This window comes from Caretta caretta, chromosome 7, assembly GCF_965140235.1.
Source record: "Caretta caretta isolate rCarCar2 chromosome 7, rCarCar1.hap1, whole genome shotgun sequence".
Classification (NCBI taxonomy): Eukaryota; Metazoa; Chordata; order Testudines; family Cheloniidae; genus Caretta; species Caretta caretta.
Window position 1 is genome coordinate 855691 of NC_134212.1, and position 18893 is coordinate 874583.

Below are 18893 nucleotides of genomic sequence, written 5' to 3' on the forward strand. Positions count from 1 at the left end.
CCCCATGGGACCCCCCCCAACCCATTCCATTTCTCCAGGCCCCTTCCTCATGCCTGCCCCACGGGCCCTGCGCTCACCCCTTTGCACTTCACAGCCCCCAGCTCCCTCCCTGGGCCACGCAGCACAGGACCAGCCAGCCGGGCCGGGCCAGGCCCAGGGCAACTTGCCCTGGGGGGTTCCCCGTAGCTCCTCAGGCTGCGGGCCCTTCTCTCTCTCATGCTCCCAGATGCTCCCTCCTGGCCCCGTTACAGCCTACGGAGGCATCAGCCCTGGACAGCGGAGGGTTGACCAGGTCTTTCCTCCCTGCTGCAAACGGGCTACCTGCCAGTCCCGAAACGCCCGGTTCTCCTGTCAGGACAGAGGGAGAACGGCAGTGCCCACTCTGCCTTTTCTAGCCCATTCATTCCCCAGGCCACCTTAATCCGCTCCCCCCTTGTCTCTTCTCTAATGGAGACAGGCCCAAGTGTTTCAGGCTCTCTGCCTGGGGGCTTTCCAGCCCCAGACCATTCGCGTTGCCTCTGCCCAAGCCCCTTGATTCCTGCTGCGTTCTGGCGGAGACGTGGGGACTAGCACTGATCACAGCATCCCAGAGGAGGCTTTTTCATCCTTGCGTATCCCACCTGTTTATTTGCTTGTTCACTGCGGCTGCACACGGAGCAGAGCTTCCACTGACCCGGCCCAAAAACAGCCAGGCCTTTTCCCTGGGTCATTACAGTTCCTTGAGAGCCCTGTACAGCGAGTGAGCAGGTTGACTTATTCCTGCCAATGTTCATTTGTCTGTCAGCTCTGACTGCCATCTGCCAGTGGGTCGCCTGGTCTCCTGGCTGGTCAGACCCCCACAGGCTCCTTTCAGTCTTCACCATCTTTATTTAAATAATTTGGTGTCATCTGCAACAATGGCTAAATTTCTCGCTTGCTAATAAATACACTGAACACCCAGCCTCGGACCCAACCATGGGCCAAGAACTTTCCAACTCTACAATTGTCCTCTCAGGAAGAGGGTGTGGGGAGCGAGGCAGGCGTAGAAAAGTCCGTGAGCCACCGAGGCAGCTCCATGTAGCCATAGCTTGACCGTGCTCATGGCCTCAGGCCTTCCCCACCTTTTGCCAGACTGGATAACCTAGGCGGGGGTTTCTGGCTCCGGCCCTGTCTGAGGCCCTTTGGAAGTCCCACTCCACGACTGAGCTGCTCACAGAATTCCAGCAGCCTAGCGCCCCCAACAGTGCTTTGCAGAGGCCAGGGAGACCCTGGGGGTTCCCCTTCAACTAGTCAATATAGTCCCAGCTCTTCAGCTGGCACACTTCCCTCCCTAGCCAGAATGACACGGAAACCCTCCTGCGTGTGTGTCAGCCGATAGGTTTGCTCCGGTTTTAGCCCACTAACAGGGACCTCCCAGAGCTGCTGGCATCATGGCCAGGGGCTGGAGCAGGCCTCACCTGCTCCCATGCCCTGATACGACCATTCAAGCTTTCAGAGAAAGTGGTGCAAGGACCCTCTGACCACCCCCCAGACCAGCGGGCCCAAGAGCCAGCCCCAGAGTCTCCCAGCGAACAGGGAGGTGAGTGAAGAAACCGCTGGAGAGAAAACAAAGGTTTCCCTGGCTGGAACCTATCCTTGTGCACCTTCGGTTGGGGGAGGCCAGGGGGCAGACAACTGGCATTCGGGAAGCCCAGAAGGTGCCCAGTGCTGGACTGGAGAGAGCACCCACAGGGCTGGCAGAACTCCAGCCCACCCCACTAAGGCAAGTAGCAGCTTCCCCACCCACCCCATGGGCAGCAGCTAGGTTTGGAGGGTCTCTGCTCTCCAGCCCCCCACTCCCTGGCAGGGCCTGTGCAGAGAGCACCCACCCACGGGCAGTGGTGCGGGGCACTGACATGAGACAGGTGCACGGCCCACCTCATCCCTCCCCTGCCCCATCAGCTAAAAGCTGTCATTCTCATGCAGAGCCCAGCAGGCGGCACCCCCAGCACAGGCCTGACCCAGCCTTGGTGCTGAGACCCCCAGAGCCTCAAATCTCAGCAGCAACTGGGCTGCTCCCGCTAAGCAGAGGGGAGCCCAGGACCCCTGCCTGGCCCCAGCTCAATCCCTCTGGGTTCTGCCCAGTTGGCACAGCCCCAGCCATGGTGTCCCTGCCCTCCCAGGAGACGGCTACTACAGCCAGAAGGAGCTCCACAAGCTAGGACTAAGGTGCTCTCCCAGCCAGGCACAGCCTGTGCCTCCCCGCAAGGGGCAAGCCTCATAGGGGGCACCTCTGCAGCTGAGTGCAGGACTGCAGGGGCCCCAGGTGGAGCGGGGCCCTCCCTGCGCAGAGGCAGAGATCCAGGTCCTGCACTTCAGCCAGCCCCTGCCCCTCCATTTGCTACCGTCTTCCTGCCCACCCAGCACTGCCAGAACTGCTCTGGCACGACCTGTACAGCAGGGGAGCGTTCCTTCCCCCTTTGCCTCAGGCCCCCTCTGCTCTGCTGCATGCCCACCCCCACTGCTGCGCTGGCCTGAGGCAAAGCGAGGGGCTGCCCTTCGGGCCTCAACTTCCCATCGCACTTCGGCAGCTCCCTCCTGTGGCTGGACAGCCTCCAGCCATGGAGACTTCTAGCCGCACTTCTAGCCCCACTCCCACAGGGGCCAGCCCCCCACCCAGGGGAAGGGGACAGGGACACAGCTAGAGCCCCCTGCTTTGGCAGCTCCCGCCGCACCTGGGGACTGAGCTGGAAATGGAACAGAGATGCACTGTCCAGCAGGTCTGTATCCTCCCCACTCCCCGGAGCTACACACCCGCCCCATGGAGGCGCCCCAGGCAGTGGGGCTGGAGGCTGCAGCGCAGCTGATGTCAGGGCTGTCACGGCTTTCCAAGAATAACAGCAGGGCCCAGCTGCACCCGGAAAGGGAAGCTGGGCTGTTCCCAGGGTCACAGCACTCTCTGCTGCTCACAACTGGGCACGTGGGGGGCACCCAAACCCTGGTTTCTCCAGGCAGCAGCTCCCTGCTTGGCTTCAGGCCCTTTGGAGGCTGGGGCTATGCTAGCAGGGCTGGTCAGCCCCTGCCCTTGCCCATGCGACCAGGAGAGAGGCCGGGACCAGTGATCCTTCTAGACAGGCAGCTGTGTTTGTGTAGTCCTGGGGCGGATGGATGGCTCTCGCCTGCAGCCAGACAAGTGCTCTAGATCTACAGCCAGATAGGCCAGAAAGGAAAGAGCGCTGCCTACAGGCAGACGGATGAGGGAGCCCTCTGGTGCCCTTGGCTGCAGCAGGGATCCAAAGAACAGGCCTAGGAGAAGGGACCTGGCCCAGCCCTACACAGCACCCGCCCCTGCAGATCACCTGCTGCAGGGAGCAGGCCCGCCGGGGGCTGGGAAGGGAGAGCGCACCTTGCACAGCATAGTAGTGAAGGGAGATACGGGGAAGCTGAGCACCCCGGGGAGAAGGGGGAGTCCAGGGAGCTGCTCAGGGAGGTGCTACCAGGTGCAGAGCCGCAGGTGGGGACACACATAGGGGCTCTGCCTCCCCAGGGCCTGGCAAACCCCTCCAGCCTGGCCCCAGGCAGACAGAGTGAGCCTGTGCCCAGCCCCACTGAGACAAGGCCAGGGAAGTCACTGCTAAGGCCCGGGGTCGGAGCCTCCCTGTCCCCGGCGAGGAGCGGTCTGTGCAGGCAGTCTGGAGAGACAGGGCAGGCTGAGGCACTTCCCCATTAGCCATCCAGGAGCTTGAGGATGCTCTCGCGCTCCTTCAGGGTCTTCCAGGCCTGGTCCTTCTCCTTCTTGGTGGGCGTGCGCTTCTTCTGGCGTGCCGCCATGATCTTGCGGAAGGCGTCCATGACCTCATTGTCAGCCACGCGTACACGTTGCCGCAGAACCTGCCTGTGTAGCTCATCCTTGGCCAGCCTGGGGAGAGAGGCAGAGCCGTCAGCTGTGGCCTAGCCTCCTGCCAGCACCTCCGGCCCCACACCCACCTGAGCAGCTCCTGCTTCTTGGCCCGGTTGTGAGCACTGAGCGCCTTGAGCTCGGCCTGCCTCTTGCGCAGCTCTGCCAGGACCTCATCCTCCGAGTCCTCGGGGGGGCGGTCCTCGGACTCCAGCAGGCCTTGGGCAATCAGCTCCTCCTTGAGCCGCCCCTCCAGGGACTTGGTGTGGGGGACGCTGCAAGGGGCAGAGAAGGGAGCTTCTGTGAGGCCCTGGCAGCCCACCACCCCGGCTACTGCAGCAGCACACCTGCTAGATCAGCAAAGAGCCGGCCGGCCCTCCCTTTGTCCCCTCCCCTCCGCCCAGGGGCGGGCAGGGCTGGCCCTCACTCCAGAAAGGAGGCAGTGAGAACTAACCAGGCTCCCCACCCAGATCTCACCCACAGGCTGGCTGCTTCCGAGTCCAACTCGGCAAGAGTATGAGCCCATTCCTCTCCCTTGGCTCTGGTGCTGCCTGCCAGGCACAGGAGAGCCCAGGCTCTAGAGCACTGGATCTCAGAGGGGACAGGAGAGTTCTGCTCAGGGGCTGAACACACCAGGCTCTCTAACCCTTTAACTTCTCCCTGAGCAATTCCTCAACGCATGTAGACATGAGAAGAGAAGTTTCTTCTCTGCTCCTACTACAATTCTGTGAGGGGGTCAGCACGCATGTGGACAAGGGGGATCCAGTAGATATGGTGTACTTAGATCATCAGAAAGCCTTTGACAAGGTCCCTCACCAAAGGCTCTTAAGCAAAGTAAGCTGTCATGGGATAAGAGGGAAGGTCCTCTCATAGATCGGTAACAGGCTAAAAAGATAGGAAACAAAGGGTAGGAATCGATGGTCAGTTTTCAGAATGGAGAGAGGTAAATAGTGGTGACCCCCAGGGGTCTGTACTGGGCCCACTGCTGTTCAACATATTCATATCCAACATATCCAACTGATCTGGAAAAGGGGTAAACAGTGAGGTGGCAAAATCTGCAGAGGATACAAAACTATTCAAGATAGTTAAATCCGAAACTGACTGCAAAGAGCTACAAAAAGGATTTCTCAAAACTGGGTGACTGGGCAACAAAATGGCAGATGAAATTCCATGTGGATAAATGCAAAGTAATGCACGCTGGAAAACAATCACAACTATACAGATAAAATAATGGGGGTCTCAATTAGCTGTTACAACTCAAGAAAGAGATCTTGGATGAATTCAAACTGGAACAGGTACAGAGAAGGGCTACTAGGATGATCCGAGGAATGGAAAACCTGTCTTATGAAAGGTTTCAGAGTAACAGCCGTGTTAGTCTGTATTCGCAAAAAGAAAAGGAGGACTTGTGGCACCTTAGAGACTAACCAATTTATTTGAGCATGAGCTTTCGTGAGCTACAGCTCACTTCATCAGATGCATACCATGGAAACTGCAGAAGACATTATATACACACAGAGACCATGAAACAATACCTCCTCCCACCCCACTGTTCTGCTGGTAATAGCTTATCTAAAGTGATCATCAAGTTGGGCCATTTCCAGCACAAATCCATGAAATCTTATGAAAGGAGATTCAAGGAGCTTGGCTTAGCCTAACCAAAAGAAGGTTGAGGGGAGATATGATTGCTCTCTATAAATATATCAGAGGGATAAATACCAGAGAGGGAGAGGAATTATTTAAGCTCAGTACCAATGTGGACACAAGAACAAATGGATATAAACTGGTCATTTGGAAGTTTAGACTTAAAATTAGACGAAGGTTTCTAACCATCAGAGGAGTGAAATTCTGGAACAGCCTTCCAAGGGAAGCAGTGGGGGCAAAAGACCTATCTGGCTTCAAAATTAAACTTGGTAATTTTATGGAAGAGATGGTATGATGGGATAACATGATTTTGGCAATTAATTGATCTTTAACTATTCATGGTAAATAGGCCCAATGGCCTGTGATGGGATGTTAGATGAGGTGGGATCTGAGTTACTACAGAGAATTCTTTCCTGGGTATCTGGCTGGTGATTCTTGCCCACGTGCTCAGGGTTCAGCTGATCGCTATATTTGGGGTCAGAAAGGAATTTTCCTCCAGGGCAGATTGGAAGAGGCCCTGGGGGTTTTTCACCTTCCTCTGCAGCATGGGGCACGAGTCACTTGCTGGAGGATTCTCTGTGCCTTGAAGTCTTTAAACCATGATTTGAGGATTTCAATAGCTCAGACATAGGTGAGAGGTTTATTGCTGGAGTGGATGGGTGAGCTTCGGTGGCCTGCACTGTGCAGAAGGCCAGACTAGATGATCATAATGGTCCATCTATGAGTCTATGAATCATTGCGGATAGTTCTCAGAAAACATCCACTTGATGTGCAGCGGCAGCCAAAAAAGCAAACAGAATGTTGGGAATGGCTAGACGACTATGCACACACTAAATAAATAAAATTAAGAAAGGGATAGATAAGACAGAAAATATTGTACTACCTCTTGTGACAGGGTCGGGCCAGAGGGCTACAGGAGAGTAACAGAAGGCAGATATATTAGCCCCAGGCTAAGTAGGTCCCTTTTCTCTGGGTAAGGTAACAGGGAAGGTTCCAGAACAATCAGGAACCTTCTGGAGACAGGTTTCAGAGTAAGAGCCGTGTTAGTCTGTATTCGCAAAAAGAAAAGGAGTACTTGTGGCACCTTAGAGACTAACCAATTTATTTGAGCATGAGCTTTCGTGAGCTACAGCTCACTTCATCGGATGCATACTGTGGAAACTGCAGAAGACATTATATACACAGAGACCATGAAACAATACCTCCTCCCACCCCACTCTCCTGCCGGTAATAGCTTATCTAAAGTGATCATCAAGTTGGGCCATTTCCAGCACAAATCCAGGTTTTCTCACCCTCCACCCCCCACACACAAATTCACTCTCCTGCTGGTGATAGCCCATCCAAAGTGACAACTCTCTACACAATGTGCATGATAATCAAGTTGGGCCATTTCCTGCACAAATCCAGGTTCTCTCACCCCCTCACAAAAACCACACACACAAACTCACTATTCTGCTGGTAATAGCTCATCCAAAGTGACCACTCTCCCTACAATGTGCATGATAATCAAGGTGGGCCATTTCCAGCACAAATCCAGGTTTTCTCACCCCCCCACCCCCATACACACACAAACTCACTCTCCTGCTGGTAATAGCTCATCCAAACTGACCACTCTCCAAGTTTAAATCCAAGTTAAACCAGAACATCTGGGGGGGGGGAAGGGGTAGGAAAAAACAAGGGGAAATAGGCTACCTTGCATAATGACATAATGACTTCTGGAGACAATTAAGACAGGCTGATTAGAACACCTGCAGCCAATCAAGAAGCTGCTAGAATCAATTAGGCAGGCTAATCACGGCACCTGGGTTTTAAAAAGGAGCTCACTTCTGTTTGTGGTGTGCGTGTGAGGAGCTGAGAGTGAGAACACGGACTGCTGGAGGACTGAGGTGTACAAGCATTATCAGACACCAGGAGGAAGGTCCCATGGTGAGGATAAAGAAGGGGTTGGGAGGAGGCCATGGGGAAGTAGCCCAGGGAGTTGTAGCTGTCACACAGCTGTTCCAGGAGGCACTCTAGACCGCTGCATTCCACAGGGCCCTGGGCCAGAACCCGGAGTAGAAGGCGGGCCCGGGTTCCCCCCAAACCTCCCAACTCCTGGTCAGACACAGGAGGAGTTGACCTGGACTGTGGATTCATGAAAATGGCCAAACTGAGGGCTGCCATGAAGCTGCAAGACGAGCAAATCCGCCAATAAGTGCAAGACTCACCAAGGTAGAGGAGGAACTTTGTCACAACTGGTGTGAGCAGTGGGATCTGGTGTGCATGAGCGTGGCGGGAGGAGGAAGGTGTTGGTGGGGGGGGGGGGGAAGGGAAGAAGGTCTATTTTTATTTTTTCTCACCACAATGGAGGTGGTGCGGACACTGATACAAGCCACGGCTGCCCAGCAGGAGGCTACTAGTGTCCAGGCAACCGGCCAATAGGAGGCAGTGAGGCTGCAGCAAGAGACTAATCGCCTGTTGATGGACCAGGCTGCTCAAGACCGGACTATGTTGCGGGAACTAATAAACCAGGTAAAGGCCCTTACAGAGCTGAACCACGGCCATGATGGGACGCAGATCATGCGGGCCAGCAACTGGCTGCAGAAAATTACGCGGAAGGATGATGTAGAGGCATACCTCCTGGCCTTTGAGAGGACAGCCCTGCGGGAGGCTTGGCCCTGAGAACAGTGGTCTGGCATCCTCGCTCCATTCCTGTGTGGGGAGGCCCAGAAGGTCTACTATGATTTGCCTGAAGAGGTTGCGGCAGACAACCCCCAGCTGAAAGCAGAGACTGCCCAAACCAAGAGACCAGGGAACTCCTAGGACTCCATAGAGACGTTACGCCTGTGGGGAGTGGGGACACATAGCTGCAGTGTCCCAATGCCGAGGAGCCTATGCAGTGTAACCTGGGGAACTGGGCAGACCCATGCTCCCTAATCCACCTTGTGGGGGTCTCACTAACCCCACATATGTACACTAGACCAGTGAAGCTAAATGGGGTAGAGACCACAGCACTGGCTGATTCGGGGAGTGCTATCACGCTTGTCTCGGGGAAGCTCGAGAAGCGCAGTCAGCTGCTGTGGGCTAAGCGTACGGGGATAACATGCATCCATGGGACAGTTGGTTATTACCCCACCATCCCAGTAAAAAATAGAGATTCAGGGGAACACTACTGAGGTAGCAGCAGGTGTAGTCCCAAAATTCCCATACCCAGTGCTCATAGGGAGGGACTTCCCAGGGTTTGGAGACTTACTCCCGGTAGGGGAATTGGAGAAAGGGGGAAGCCCTGAAAGTAGTGAGGCATCCACAGTAGACTGTCAGCCCCCAACCTTCTCTGAAATATCCCCAGATTTGTTCTCCACTCCAAGACAGCGTAGAAAGACAAAAAGGGAAAGAAGGGAAGCTAAGGCCTTGGGAACCCGAATACTGGCCTAAAGCCAGAGGGTCGCTCTCGTAGGTAGGCGGCCCCGAAAGGCGCCAGCTGAAAAGGAGGCCACCCAGGAGGGAGAAGCACCCGAATCTGACCCACACCCTAACGCCTCTGAATCAGTAGAGGCAACAGAGACTGGCCCCCTAGATCTCGGGCAGATTAGCCCCGGGAGAGGAAATTTTGGACGGGACCAGGCTGAAGACCCAAGGTACGACAACATTAGGAAGGAGGTGACCGAAACAGATGGGGTCCCCATGGAAGGGAAAACCCAGGGACCAGGACCCTACTTCATAATGAAGAAGAATCTCTTATACCGAGTTTGCACCAGTACAGGGCAGAAGGTACAGCAGATCTTAGTACCTCAAAAACACCAGAATACTGTATTAAGTCTGGCCCATAGTCATCTTTTTGGGAGGCATTTGGGGGTAGAGAAGACCCTGGCACGGGTCCTGCGACGATTCTTCTGGCCCGGAGTACATGAAGAAGTGCGGAGGTACTGTGCGTCCTGCCCAGAGTGTCAGCTGCACAGTCCCGATCCCCACTTGAGGGCACCTTTAGTACCCCTTCCCATCATAGAGGTCCCCTTCAAATGAACAGCCATGGACCTAGTGGGACCCCTGGAGAAGACAGCCTGGGGCCACCAATATATACTTGTCGTTCTGGATTATGCTACTCGCTACCCAGAAGCCGTCCCCCTGCGGAACACGGCCTCTAAAACGATAGCTAAAGAGTTGGTGGGGATCTTTGCCCAAGTGGGGCTACCAAAGGAGATATTAACAGACCAAGGTACCCCATTTATGTCTAAGCTAATGAAGGACCTGTGTATGCTGCTCCATATACATACCCTGAGAACTTCAGTCTATCATCCGCAGACCGATGGGCTGGTAGAAAGTGGTAAATTGGGACAGGAAGGATTGGGACACCCTACTACCCTACCTATGTTAGCAATCCGGGAGGTACCTCAGGCCTCAACTGGGTTTTCCCCCTTTGAATTATTATACGGACGCCACCCCCGTGGCATACTAGATATTGCAAAAGAAATCTGGGAAGAGGAACCCAGTGAGGGGAGGAATATAATTGACCATCCGTTGCAGATGCGAGAACGGATAGCCCGGGTCACCCCTATTGTACAGGAACATTTGGAAAAGGGGCAGGAGGCCCAGCGAACCCATTACAATCGCCAGGCAAAAGTCCGACCGTTCCAACCAGGGGATTGGGTGACGGTGTTGGCACCCAAAGCAGAAAGCAAGCTTTTGGACCAATGGCAGGGGCCCTATGAGGTGGTTGAACCCGTGGGGGAAGTAACCTACAAGGTGCTGCAGCCAGGACACCAGAAACAAGAACAAATTTATCCCAGTAACCTCTTAAACCCTTGGCACCAACGAGAGGGTGTGTAGTGGCCCAAGAGACCCTGATCCAGGGAAATAGTATGCAGAAGCAGATCAGGATATCCACTGATCTGACACCAAACCAGAAGAAGGAGGTATCGGTTGATCAACCGATACCAGGACATGTTTTCAACCAAACCAGGCCGGACCACTGAAGCATATCACCATATTATCACAGACCCTGGGGCAAAGGTAACTTTAAGGCCCTGCCGGGTCCCAGCAGCAAAAAGGGAGGAGATCAAGTCAGAGGTAAAAAGGATGTTGGAGCTGGGAGTCATCGAAGAGTCCCACAGTCAATGGTCAAGCCTGACTGTGTTGGTGCTCAAACCCGATGGCACCACTAGGTTTTGTAATGACTTTCGCTGGCTGAATGAGATATCCAAATTCGATGCATACCCCATAACTCGTATCGATGAGTTAGTTGACCGCTGGGCAATGCCTGATTTTGACCACTCTTGATTTAACAAAAGGATACTGGCAGATTCCCCTTGCCAAAGATGCGAAAGAAAAGACGGCATTCTCTACCCCCAGAGGGTCTGTTTCAGTATACTGTTCTTCCTTTTGGACTGCATGGGGCACCTGCCACCTTCCAGGGTCTTATGGACAAGCTCCTACGGCCCCATACCAGTTATGCAGCGGCATACCTGGATGATGTGATTATTCACACCCCCTACTGGAAAACCCACTTAGGAAAGGTGGAAGCAGTTCTGGACACGCTAAGACAGGCTGGCCTCACAGCCAACCCAGCCAAGTGTGCTATAGGGCTAGCCGAGGCTAAATACCTTGGCTACATTGTAGGAAGGGGCATGGTCAAGCCCAACTAAAACTAGAGGCTATCCAAAATTGGCCCCAGCCGAATCGGAAAAAGCAAGTCTGGGCATTCCTGGGTGTGGTGGGGTACTACCGACGATTTATTCCCCATTTTGCTACCAGAGCAAGTCCCCTGACAGACCTGATAAAAGCCTGGGGTCCAGACATGGTGAAGTGGACAGATGCCGCAGAGAGAGCATTCATGGATCTACAGACAGCCCTCTGTAGTAACCCTGTGCTTATAGCCCCAGACTTCAACAAAGAATTCCATTTTACAAACAGATGCATCTGAAGTAGGACTGGGAGCTGTCCTATCACAGATGGTCGGAGATGAAGAACACCCAATCCTCTACCTCAGCAGGAAACTCCTGCAGAGAGAGCAGAAGTATGCCAAGCTTGAAAGAGTGCCTAGCTGTGAAATGGGCCATGGAAACACTATGTTATTACCTTCTGGGACAACGGTTTACCCTTGTGACTGACCATGCACCCCTCCAGTGGATGCAGCGAAATAAAGAGAAGAACACAAGGTTGACCAGATGGCTCCTGTCCCTACAACTTTTCCAATTCACCATACACCATCAGGCTGGAAGCCACCATGGCAATACAGATGGCTTGTCACGAGTACACTGCCTGACGTCCCAAGTTGCCCAACCCCATAGTGTTGGGCAGAGGGGGGGATATGTGACAGGGTTGGGCCAGATGGCTACAGGAGAGTAATAGAAGGCAGATATATTAGCCCCAGGCTAAGTAGGTCCCTTTTCCCTGGGTAAGGTAACAGGGAAGGTTCCAGAACAATTAAGACAGGCTGATTAGAACACCTGCAGCCAATTAAGGCAGGCTAATCACGGCACCTGGGTTTTAAAAGGGAGCTCACTTCTGTTTGTGGTGTGCGTGTGAGGAGCTGAGAGTGAGAATGTGGACTATTGGAGGACTGAGGTGTACAAGCATTATAAGACACCAGGAGGAAGGTCCCATGGTGAGGATAAAGAAGGGGTTGGGAGGAGGCCATGGGGAAGTAGCCCAGGGAGTTGGAGCTGTCGCACAGCTGTTCCAGGAGGCACTCTAGACAGCTGCATTCCACAGGGCCCTGGGCCGGAACCCGGAGTAGAGGACGGGCCCGGGTTCCCCCCAAATCCTCCCACTCCTGGTCAGACACAGGAGGAGTTGACCTGGACTGTGGGTTCAGAAAAACGGCCAAGCTGAGGGCTGCCGTGAAGCTCCAGGCGAGCAAATCTGCCAATAAGCGCAAGACGCACCAAGGTAGAGCAGGAACTTTGTCACACTCTATATAAATCCATGATACGCCCATATCTTGAATACTGCCTGTAGATGTGGTCGCCCCATCTCAAAAAAGCTATATTGGAATTGGAAAATGTTCAGAAAAGGGTAACAAAAATTATTAGGGGTATGGAACAGCTACCATATGACCAGAGATTAATAAGACAGGGGACTTTTCAGCTTGGAAAAGAGACGACTAAGGGGGGATATGATTGAGGTCTATAAAATCATGACTGGTGTGGAGAAAGTAGATAAAGTGTTATTTACTTCTTGTCATAACACAAGAACTAGGGGTCACCCAATGAAGTTAATAGGCAGCAGGTTTAAAACACACAAAAGGAAGTATTTCTTCACACAACGCACAGTCAACCTGTGGAACCCTTTGCCAGAGGATGTTGTGAAGGCCAAGACTATAACAGGGTTCAAAAAAGATCTAGATAAGTTCATGGAGAATGGGTCCATCAATGGCTATTAGCCAGGAAGGGCAGGGATGGTGTCCCTAGGCTCTGTTTGCTAGAAGCTGGGAATGGGCAAGGGGATGGATCACTTGACGGTTACCTGTTCTGTACATTCCCTCTGGGGCACCTGGCAGTGGCCATGGTCAGCAGACAGGATACGGGGCTAGATGGACCTTTGGTCTGACCCAATCTGGCCATTCTTATGTTCTTCCCTTACAGCCCCGGCGCACCCACCCCAGGCCTGGGGGGCACCTCAGCACATTCAGACCAGGTTCTGGAGCAGTTTCCCAGGCAGACAAGAGCCTCTTGGCCAGGCCACCAGCCCACCAGGCTGGCTGCATAGGGCTCCTCACCTGAAGGGTTTGTTCTGGCTGCGGGGTGAAGTACCGGCACCGTCAGCTCCCGAGTCTTTGCCCACCAGCTCTGGGATCGGGGAGTCCTCAATGGGCGAGATGATGTTCTCCTAGCAGCAGAGAAGGAGAGAAAGATGAGTTTCAAGCTGCTGGGACCCACGCCCCACGGGGTACGGCAGCCAGGGTCGCCCCGGAGCCTCACTCACCTCTACAAGTGCCTGCAGGAGGCGCTGCGTCAAGGGCCCAAACGGGCAGCCGTCCTCGGGCTGCTCCTGCTGGGACTCTGACTTCTTCAGCAGTGCATCCACATCTGCGAGAAGGAAGCGGTGAGCAGAGCGGTGGCTGCAGCAGAACAGGGCCTAACAGCCTCCACTCTGGGACTCCCCAGCTGCCCAGGGTGAGGCTGGCATGTCCCCCACCGCCCTGCACCAGGGCCGGGGACTCTCCAGCCACATGGGTGAGGCTGGCACATACCCCTACCCCCACACCAGTCCGTCAGGGCTGGGCGTGCCTGAACCACAGCCCCCCCTCCCCCTGGCATGGACGAACCCCCTCTGCCTCCCACCCCCCGGTGCTGGGTGTGGACGAACCCCCCCACCCCCTCCCACACACCCCCATCGGTACTAGTGGGGACAAACCCCCTGCCCCCCTCGGTGCTGGGCGTGGACAAACCCTCCAGTTCCACTCTCCCCCCTAGTGCTGGGCGTGGACGACCCCCCCCTCCCCAGTACATGTCGCTCAGTGCCTCCATGGAGGTGCTGCCTGGGGAAGGGGAGCAGAGGCACCTTTTGTGTCCAGCTCCGTTAGTGGTCCCAGGATGCCTTTCTTCTTGTCAGCAGCCGCTGCTGCCCGGGTGCCATCCTTCTGCTCTTCCAGCAGGTCCTCCTGGGCCCAGCGCACAGAGTAATGCTTCCCCAGAGGTGGGATCTACAACAGCAGGACAGCGAGAGCAGGAGCTCAGGGAGCTGGGTTCAGAGCCCCTGCAGCCCCTCTCCCACCAGAGACGTGGCAGAGCATGGCCTTATGCTGCCCTCTGCACCCCACACTGACGAGCAGTGCCAAGCAACTCACAGTGCCAGCTGGCTGTGGTCAAGCCCTGCCGGAAGTCTCTGCAGAGAGCAGATGCATGTCCTGTAAGGGCCACTCCTTGGGCACATGCCAAGAGCTTCAGAATTCCTGCCTGAGGAAGGGCACAGCATGGCAGTCCCAGCTCCTGCCCTGCCAAGGCTGGGGGGAGTGGGCTGGGTTAGGGGCTCTCCTCCCCCTTTACCGTGTGACACACCCGCACTGACAGACAGCTGCAAGGGATTCTGCCAGAGCACTTGCACACAAGAAAGAAGAGCTTCCCCTTGATCTCAGCTCTGGGAAGCTCAGGTATGATGGATCCTGGTCAGATGCAAAGCACGCGTGGGCAGTGTCCCTCACAGCTCGGGTCTTGCCCCAGCACAGCACGCACTGAGGTTACCGGCTTGACCAGCACAAGCAGAGCCAGGTGCCAGCTGCCGCCTATGCTACACAAGGAGCGTCGTGGACTCCATTTGTCACTCCTGCACGCATACGTGGGGCAGAGAGGCAGCTGGGCCGGTGCTCGGGCGCTCTCGCTGTGTGAGCTGGGAGGGCAGCGGGTGAGTACTGGCCAGGGTCCTGGCCCCCTGGACTTCTGCTTCTCACTAAGGTCTGGATTTTCATACTCCTCTCTGCAGCCCTGTACCACCCCTGACTCTGCACAGCCATTGGGTAGTGTCCCACGCATCTCCTGCCTGAAGCAGTGGGACCAGTGAGTGTGTCTGTTTGCATGAAAGGGGGGGGAATTGTTCGGCGTTTGGGACAGGCACTCTTTGAACGCTGTTAAAGCAGGTATTTCGGCCCAGAAATTCTGCTTTGCCACCGATTTGGAAGTGGTCAGTATATTTCAGACTCCATTTTCCCTGGAGTGGACACAAACTGTGTCTCCAGGTGCCACGGCTTTCGCTGCATTAAGCGGCAGCAGATTAAGAGGCATTTGCACTGATTGCTGTAACGCTGCAGTTTAACACTAAACCCCTCCAGAGGCTAGCACATTTTCGTCTCCCTGATTCAGTTGTCCACCATGGTGCTGCACACAAGTCCTGGGTGACCTCAAGCCTACCCAGAGCTGTGCTGAGCACTCAGAGATGCTGCACATTTCTGTCGCCACTTAGAGAGAAACCCCTGGTCTGGGACCTTCTTGCTGGTGGTGGTATCTGAGCTTGCCCAAGGCAGGGGTAAGGCTGCGCATGCAGCTTTCCCCTAGGCTCTCTAGATGTGGGGCTTGGCCGTGCCATTTTGAGGTGACTTTCTGCATTCCGGCCCCACGTCCGGCCTCGAGGGCAGCACAACAGGGCTGAGCTGCAGTGACAATATCCTAATATACCAAATGTACTGCTCTCCTCTCCCTTCCACAATGCCCACTGCTCCAGCCAGGTTCTCGTTCCGCGCTGCCCAGTGGGGGATCTGAGCACTCATGGACTAACTGTCCCTGCCCTCCCTCTCCGCTGGGGTTTCTCACTGAAAACAATCTGCTGGGCCAGGGCCTGGCACAGCACAGGAAGGAGGTTTGGGCATGGCCTGCAGCATGCAGAGATCTGGGTTCGTTCAGATCCTGCAGCCGCAAGTGCCACAGGTTGTCTCCTGCCCCTTGCAGCAGGCAGTTAGATTGTGTCTGAAAAGCAGAGGGAGGCCCAAGTGCTGGAGCAGGGGACGAGCTTTCAGATACCCAAGGCCTGGGCCACTTAGTGCCCTGGAAATGAAACCGAAATGGTTGCTGTATTCCATGGAGAGCCCAGCGCCGCTCTGCTGCCCTAGAACGGGGGCAAAGCAGCATGGGCCTTTCGGAGAATACAGCCTCCAGCTCAGCTTGGTCCCACCCAGCCTGCATTGCCCGAGCACAGACAAGAGGCCCCGTGGCCCTGCCTGGATCCAGAGGGGAGGGAACGGCCTACAAACACAGGCCTTTGCTGCGTGCCTCGCCCCAGTGGAGTCGACAACCACCGCAAGGTAGAGGACTGAAGAGTCCAGACAGCAGGAGGATAGCGTGGGGGCTTGGAGGGTGGCTGCGCCGAGGTCTTTACCTTGTAGTGCTCAGCCTCATCCTCCGGGGGTTTGAGCAGCTCCTCCAGGGTTCGCACCTCCTCACTGGTGAGGTCAGCACAGTAGGGCTCCACCGAAGCCCAGAACCTGCAGGGCAGAGCAAAGCAGGCACTCAGAGAGCAGGGGGCCACCCCAAGCCTGGCACAGAGCCGCTGACTTGAGCTGTGGCTGCTCCTCTACCGAGGAGATGGATTCTGTGCCCTAGGATGGCTCAGTGCCAGACCAGACTTCACTCTCACGCCATCCAAGCTCCAATTCAGCTTCGCAGCTGGTGGCTTTGACCAGGAGCAACAGGGAAATGAGTTTGTTTTCCTTGGGAACCCCCCAGTGTCCCTTTGCTCACTGTGCCCAGCTGTCTCCACCCCCACTCTCTCAGTGTCGCTTCGCACAGATACCCCATACCTGTTTGGGGCATCATTTTTGGGGATCCGAGGCATGTCAACTGGGTCGTCTGGAAACTCATATTCTTGGATCTTGGGCTGAAGGTTCTTGGATTTGGGCCGCCCAGGGCCGGGCCCTGTGCCATGGCCACCCTTCCCCTCTAGTTTCTGCTTCTTAGGCTTTCCGTGTTTAACTGGGGTGCCCAGTTCGTGCTCTTTGCCCAGCTTCAGGAACCGCCTGTCCCCCTTCTTGTCCTGCCAGTCTGTCAAAATCTGAAAGAGAATGGCACTGTGTCACACCAGACAGACAGCTGGCTGCGCCCAGAACCAGGAGCAGAAAGGGAAGGGTCTAGTTCCATCCAGGACTCCTGCCCTCAGTGAGCCGTGCCTGCCCTTTAAGGGTCCCCCCCATCCCCTTTCCCCTCAAGCTCTGTTCTCCCTGGCAGCTGGCATCCCTCTGCAGCTCACAGGGAGCACAACCCACAGAGAGAGAAGGAAGGGGAAACAGGCTGGGCAGACTTGCAAGACTGGCAGCAAGCAGGGCTCTGTTGTGGCATTGTCTGCCATGGGAGGGAGGAACCAGTACTGGGGAGATGGCACACTGGACAAAACAGGGGCTAGCCCCTGTATGAAGCAATTCCAGGCACAGAGAAAACAAGTTAACAGGCCTCCCGGTCAGAGCCAACCCACAGAGCAACAAGCAGTGACCCAGCTGCAGCCGTTACCACAAGGCAAAGGTTCTTGGCCTTTTAGGCCAGAGGGGGCTATGAAATCATGCAGTCTGACCTCCTGTATAGCACAAGGCCCTGGCCATTAATCATCGCTCAGCCACCCCAATAACTTGTGACATTACTTGGGACTCTGTTATAGTGTTCACTCTGAAGAGTAATGACAACTCATCAAACCCCAACATGTTAACCATTCCACAGCTGGCTTGTTTGAAGCCCACAGGATCTACCCCCTGCTGCTGGGTCAGCACTGCCCCCAAGCGGCTCTTGGCATGGGCACCATGGATTGGCAGACCCCAAATGGGCTGTGCGTGAAGTGGGGGGAGCTTTGCAGATATGGGGTACCTCTTCCATCTGCCATAGAAGGGACTTCCCTCCTGAGCCCAAATGGTCCCTGGCAAAGGGCCGCGAAGCCAAGACCGATGGACTCCAGCTGCAGCTGTACTGGGTGGCCTGGCATCCCCATGCCCATCACCCTGGTACCCCAGGCCGCCCCGAGGAACTAGGGAGCCTGACCTGCGTCTCTGCCTCCAGCACCCGCAGCCTGCGGCTGGCTGAGGACAGCAGCGTCTCCAGTTCCAGCTGTAGCGTGTCGAGCTCCTCGATGCCGATGCCATCGTCCTCAGAGCGGGCCAGCACGGCCGTGTAACGCGGGCAAACCTTCAGGTGATCCACCGACTTGAAGTCGTGGAACTGCAGTGGGCAGTCCTTGAGCTCGCTCATCGCCCAGCCGCGAGCGCGCCAGGCGCTGGGGTTTGGGGGCGCCGGGCTAGGGGGGAGCACCAGGGTATGGGGGCCAGGGGGCGCTGGCCTATGGGGGTGCCTGGAAGTGGAGGCACCAGGGTATGGGGGCCCAGGGGGTGCCAGGGTATGGGGGGGCACCGGGCAATGGGGGGCCGGGACGCAGAGGCACCAGGCTATGGGGGCCGGGCTGGGGGGGGCCGCTGGGCTGGGGGGGCACTGGGATATGGGGGGCCAGGACGCAGATGCACCAGGATATGGAGGCCTGGGGGGGCCGGGCTATGGGGGGCCGGGACGCAGAGGCACAAGGATATGGGGGCCTGGGGGGGCTGCGCTGGGGGGGCACTGGGATATGGGGGTCTGGGCTGGGGGGGCCGGGACGCGGAGGCACCAGGGTTTGGGGGCCTGGGGGGTCTGGGCTAGGGGGGCACTGGGATACGGGGGGCCGAGGGGGGCGAGGCTGGGGGGCGCTGGGATATGGGGGGCCGGGACACAGAGGGACCAGGATATGGGGGTCCGGGGGGGCGGCGGGCTGGGGGGCCGCTGGGATATGGGGGGGCCGGGCTGGGCCAGGGGGGCGCTGGGGGGCCCGGGACGCGGGGGCGCTTCCGGGGGCCTGGGCCCAGCTGCGGAGGCCTCAGGCCGCGGCCCGCGATCGCGGGTCCAGGGAGACGGCGCCGCTCGGCGAGGCGGCCGCTACCACTGCGACGCCGGGGGAGGGGGGTTCCCACAGCACTTCCGGC

At 56.3% G+C, this 18893-nt stretch overlaps 1 protein-coding gene across 2 annotated transcripts; it reads right to left on the minus strand.

Annotated features, from left to right (window-relative positions):
- Positions 1-597: 597 nt before the first annotated feature.
- Positions 598-18516, minus strand: TADA3 (transcriptional adaptor 3). 2 transcript variants are annotated; one of them, XM_048858073.2, is made up of 8 exons: positions 17926-18501; positions 16704-16954; positions 16283-16388; positions 13979-14120; positions 13400-13503; positions 13194-13303; positions 3946-4131; positions 598-3877 (listed from the first exon to the last, which is right to left on the minus strand). In XM_048858073.2, exons 1-8 carry the CDS (start codon positions 18130-18132, stop codon positions 3685-3687), a joined length of 1299 nt encoding a protein of 432 aa, XP_048714030.1. In that variant the 5' UTR covers positions 18133-18501; the 3' UTR covers positions 598-3684. The 2 variants fall into 2 exon arrangements, with proteins under 2 accessions (XP_048714030.1, XP_048714031.1); XM_048858074.2 differs by lacking the exon at positions 3946-4131 and having other exon boundaries at positions 17926-18516.
- Between the last annotated feature and the right edge of the window lie 377 nt (positions 18517-18893).

Coding starts and splice junctions, on each gene's coding strand:
- TADA3 (XM_048858073.2), bottom strand. CDS start 18,132: ATGAGCGAGCTCAAGGACTGCCCACTGCAGTTCCACGACTTCAAGTCG. Junction 16,955..17,925: donor TGCTGGAGGCAGAGACGCAG/GTCAGGCTCCCT, acceptor ATTCTCTTTCAG/ATTTTGACAGACTGGCAGGA. Junction 3,878..3,945: donor AAGAAGCAGGAGCTGCTCAG/GTGGGTGTGGGG, acceptor CTCTCTCCCCAG/GCTGGCCAAGGATGAGCTAC.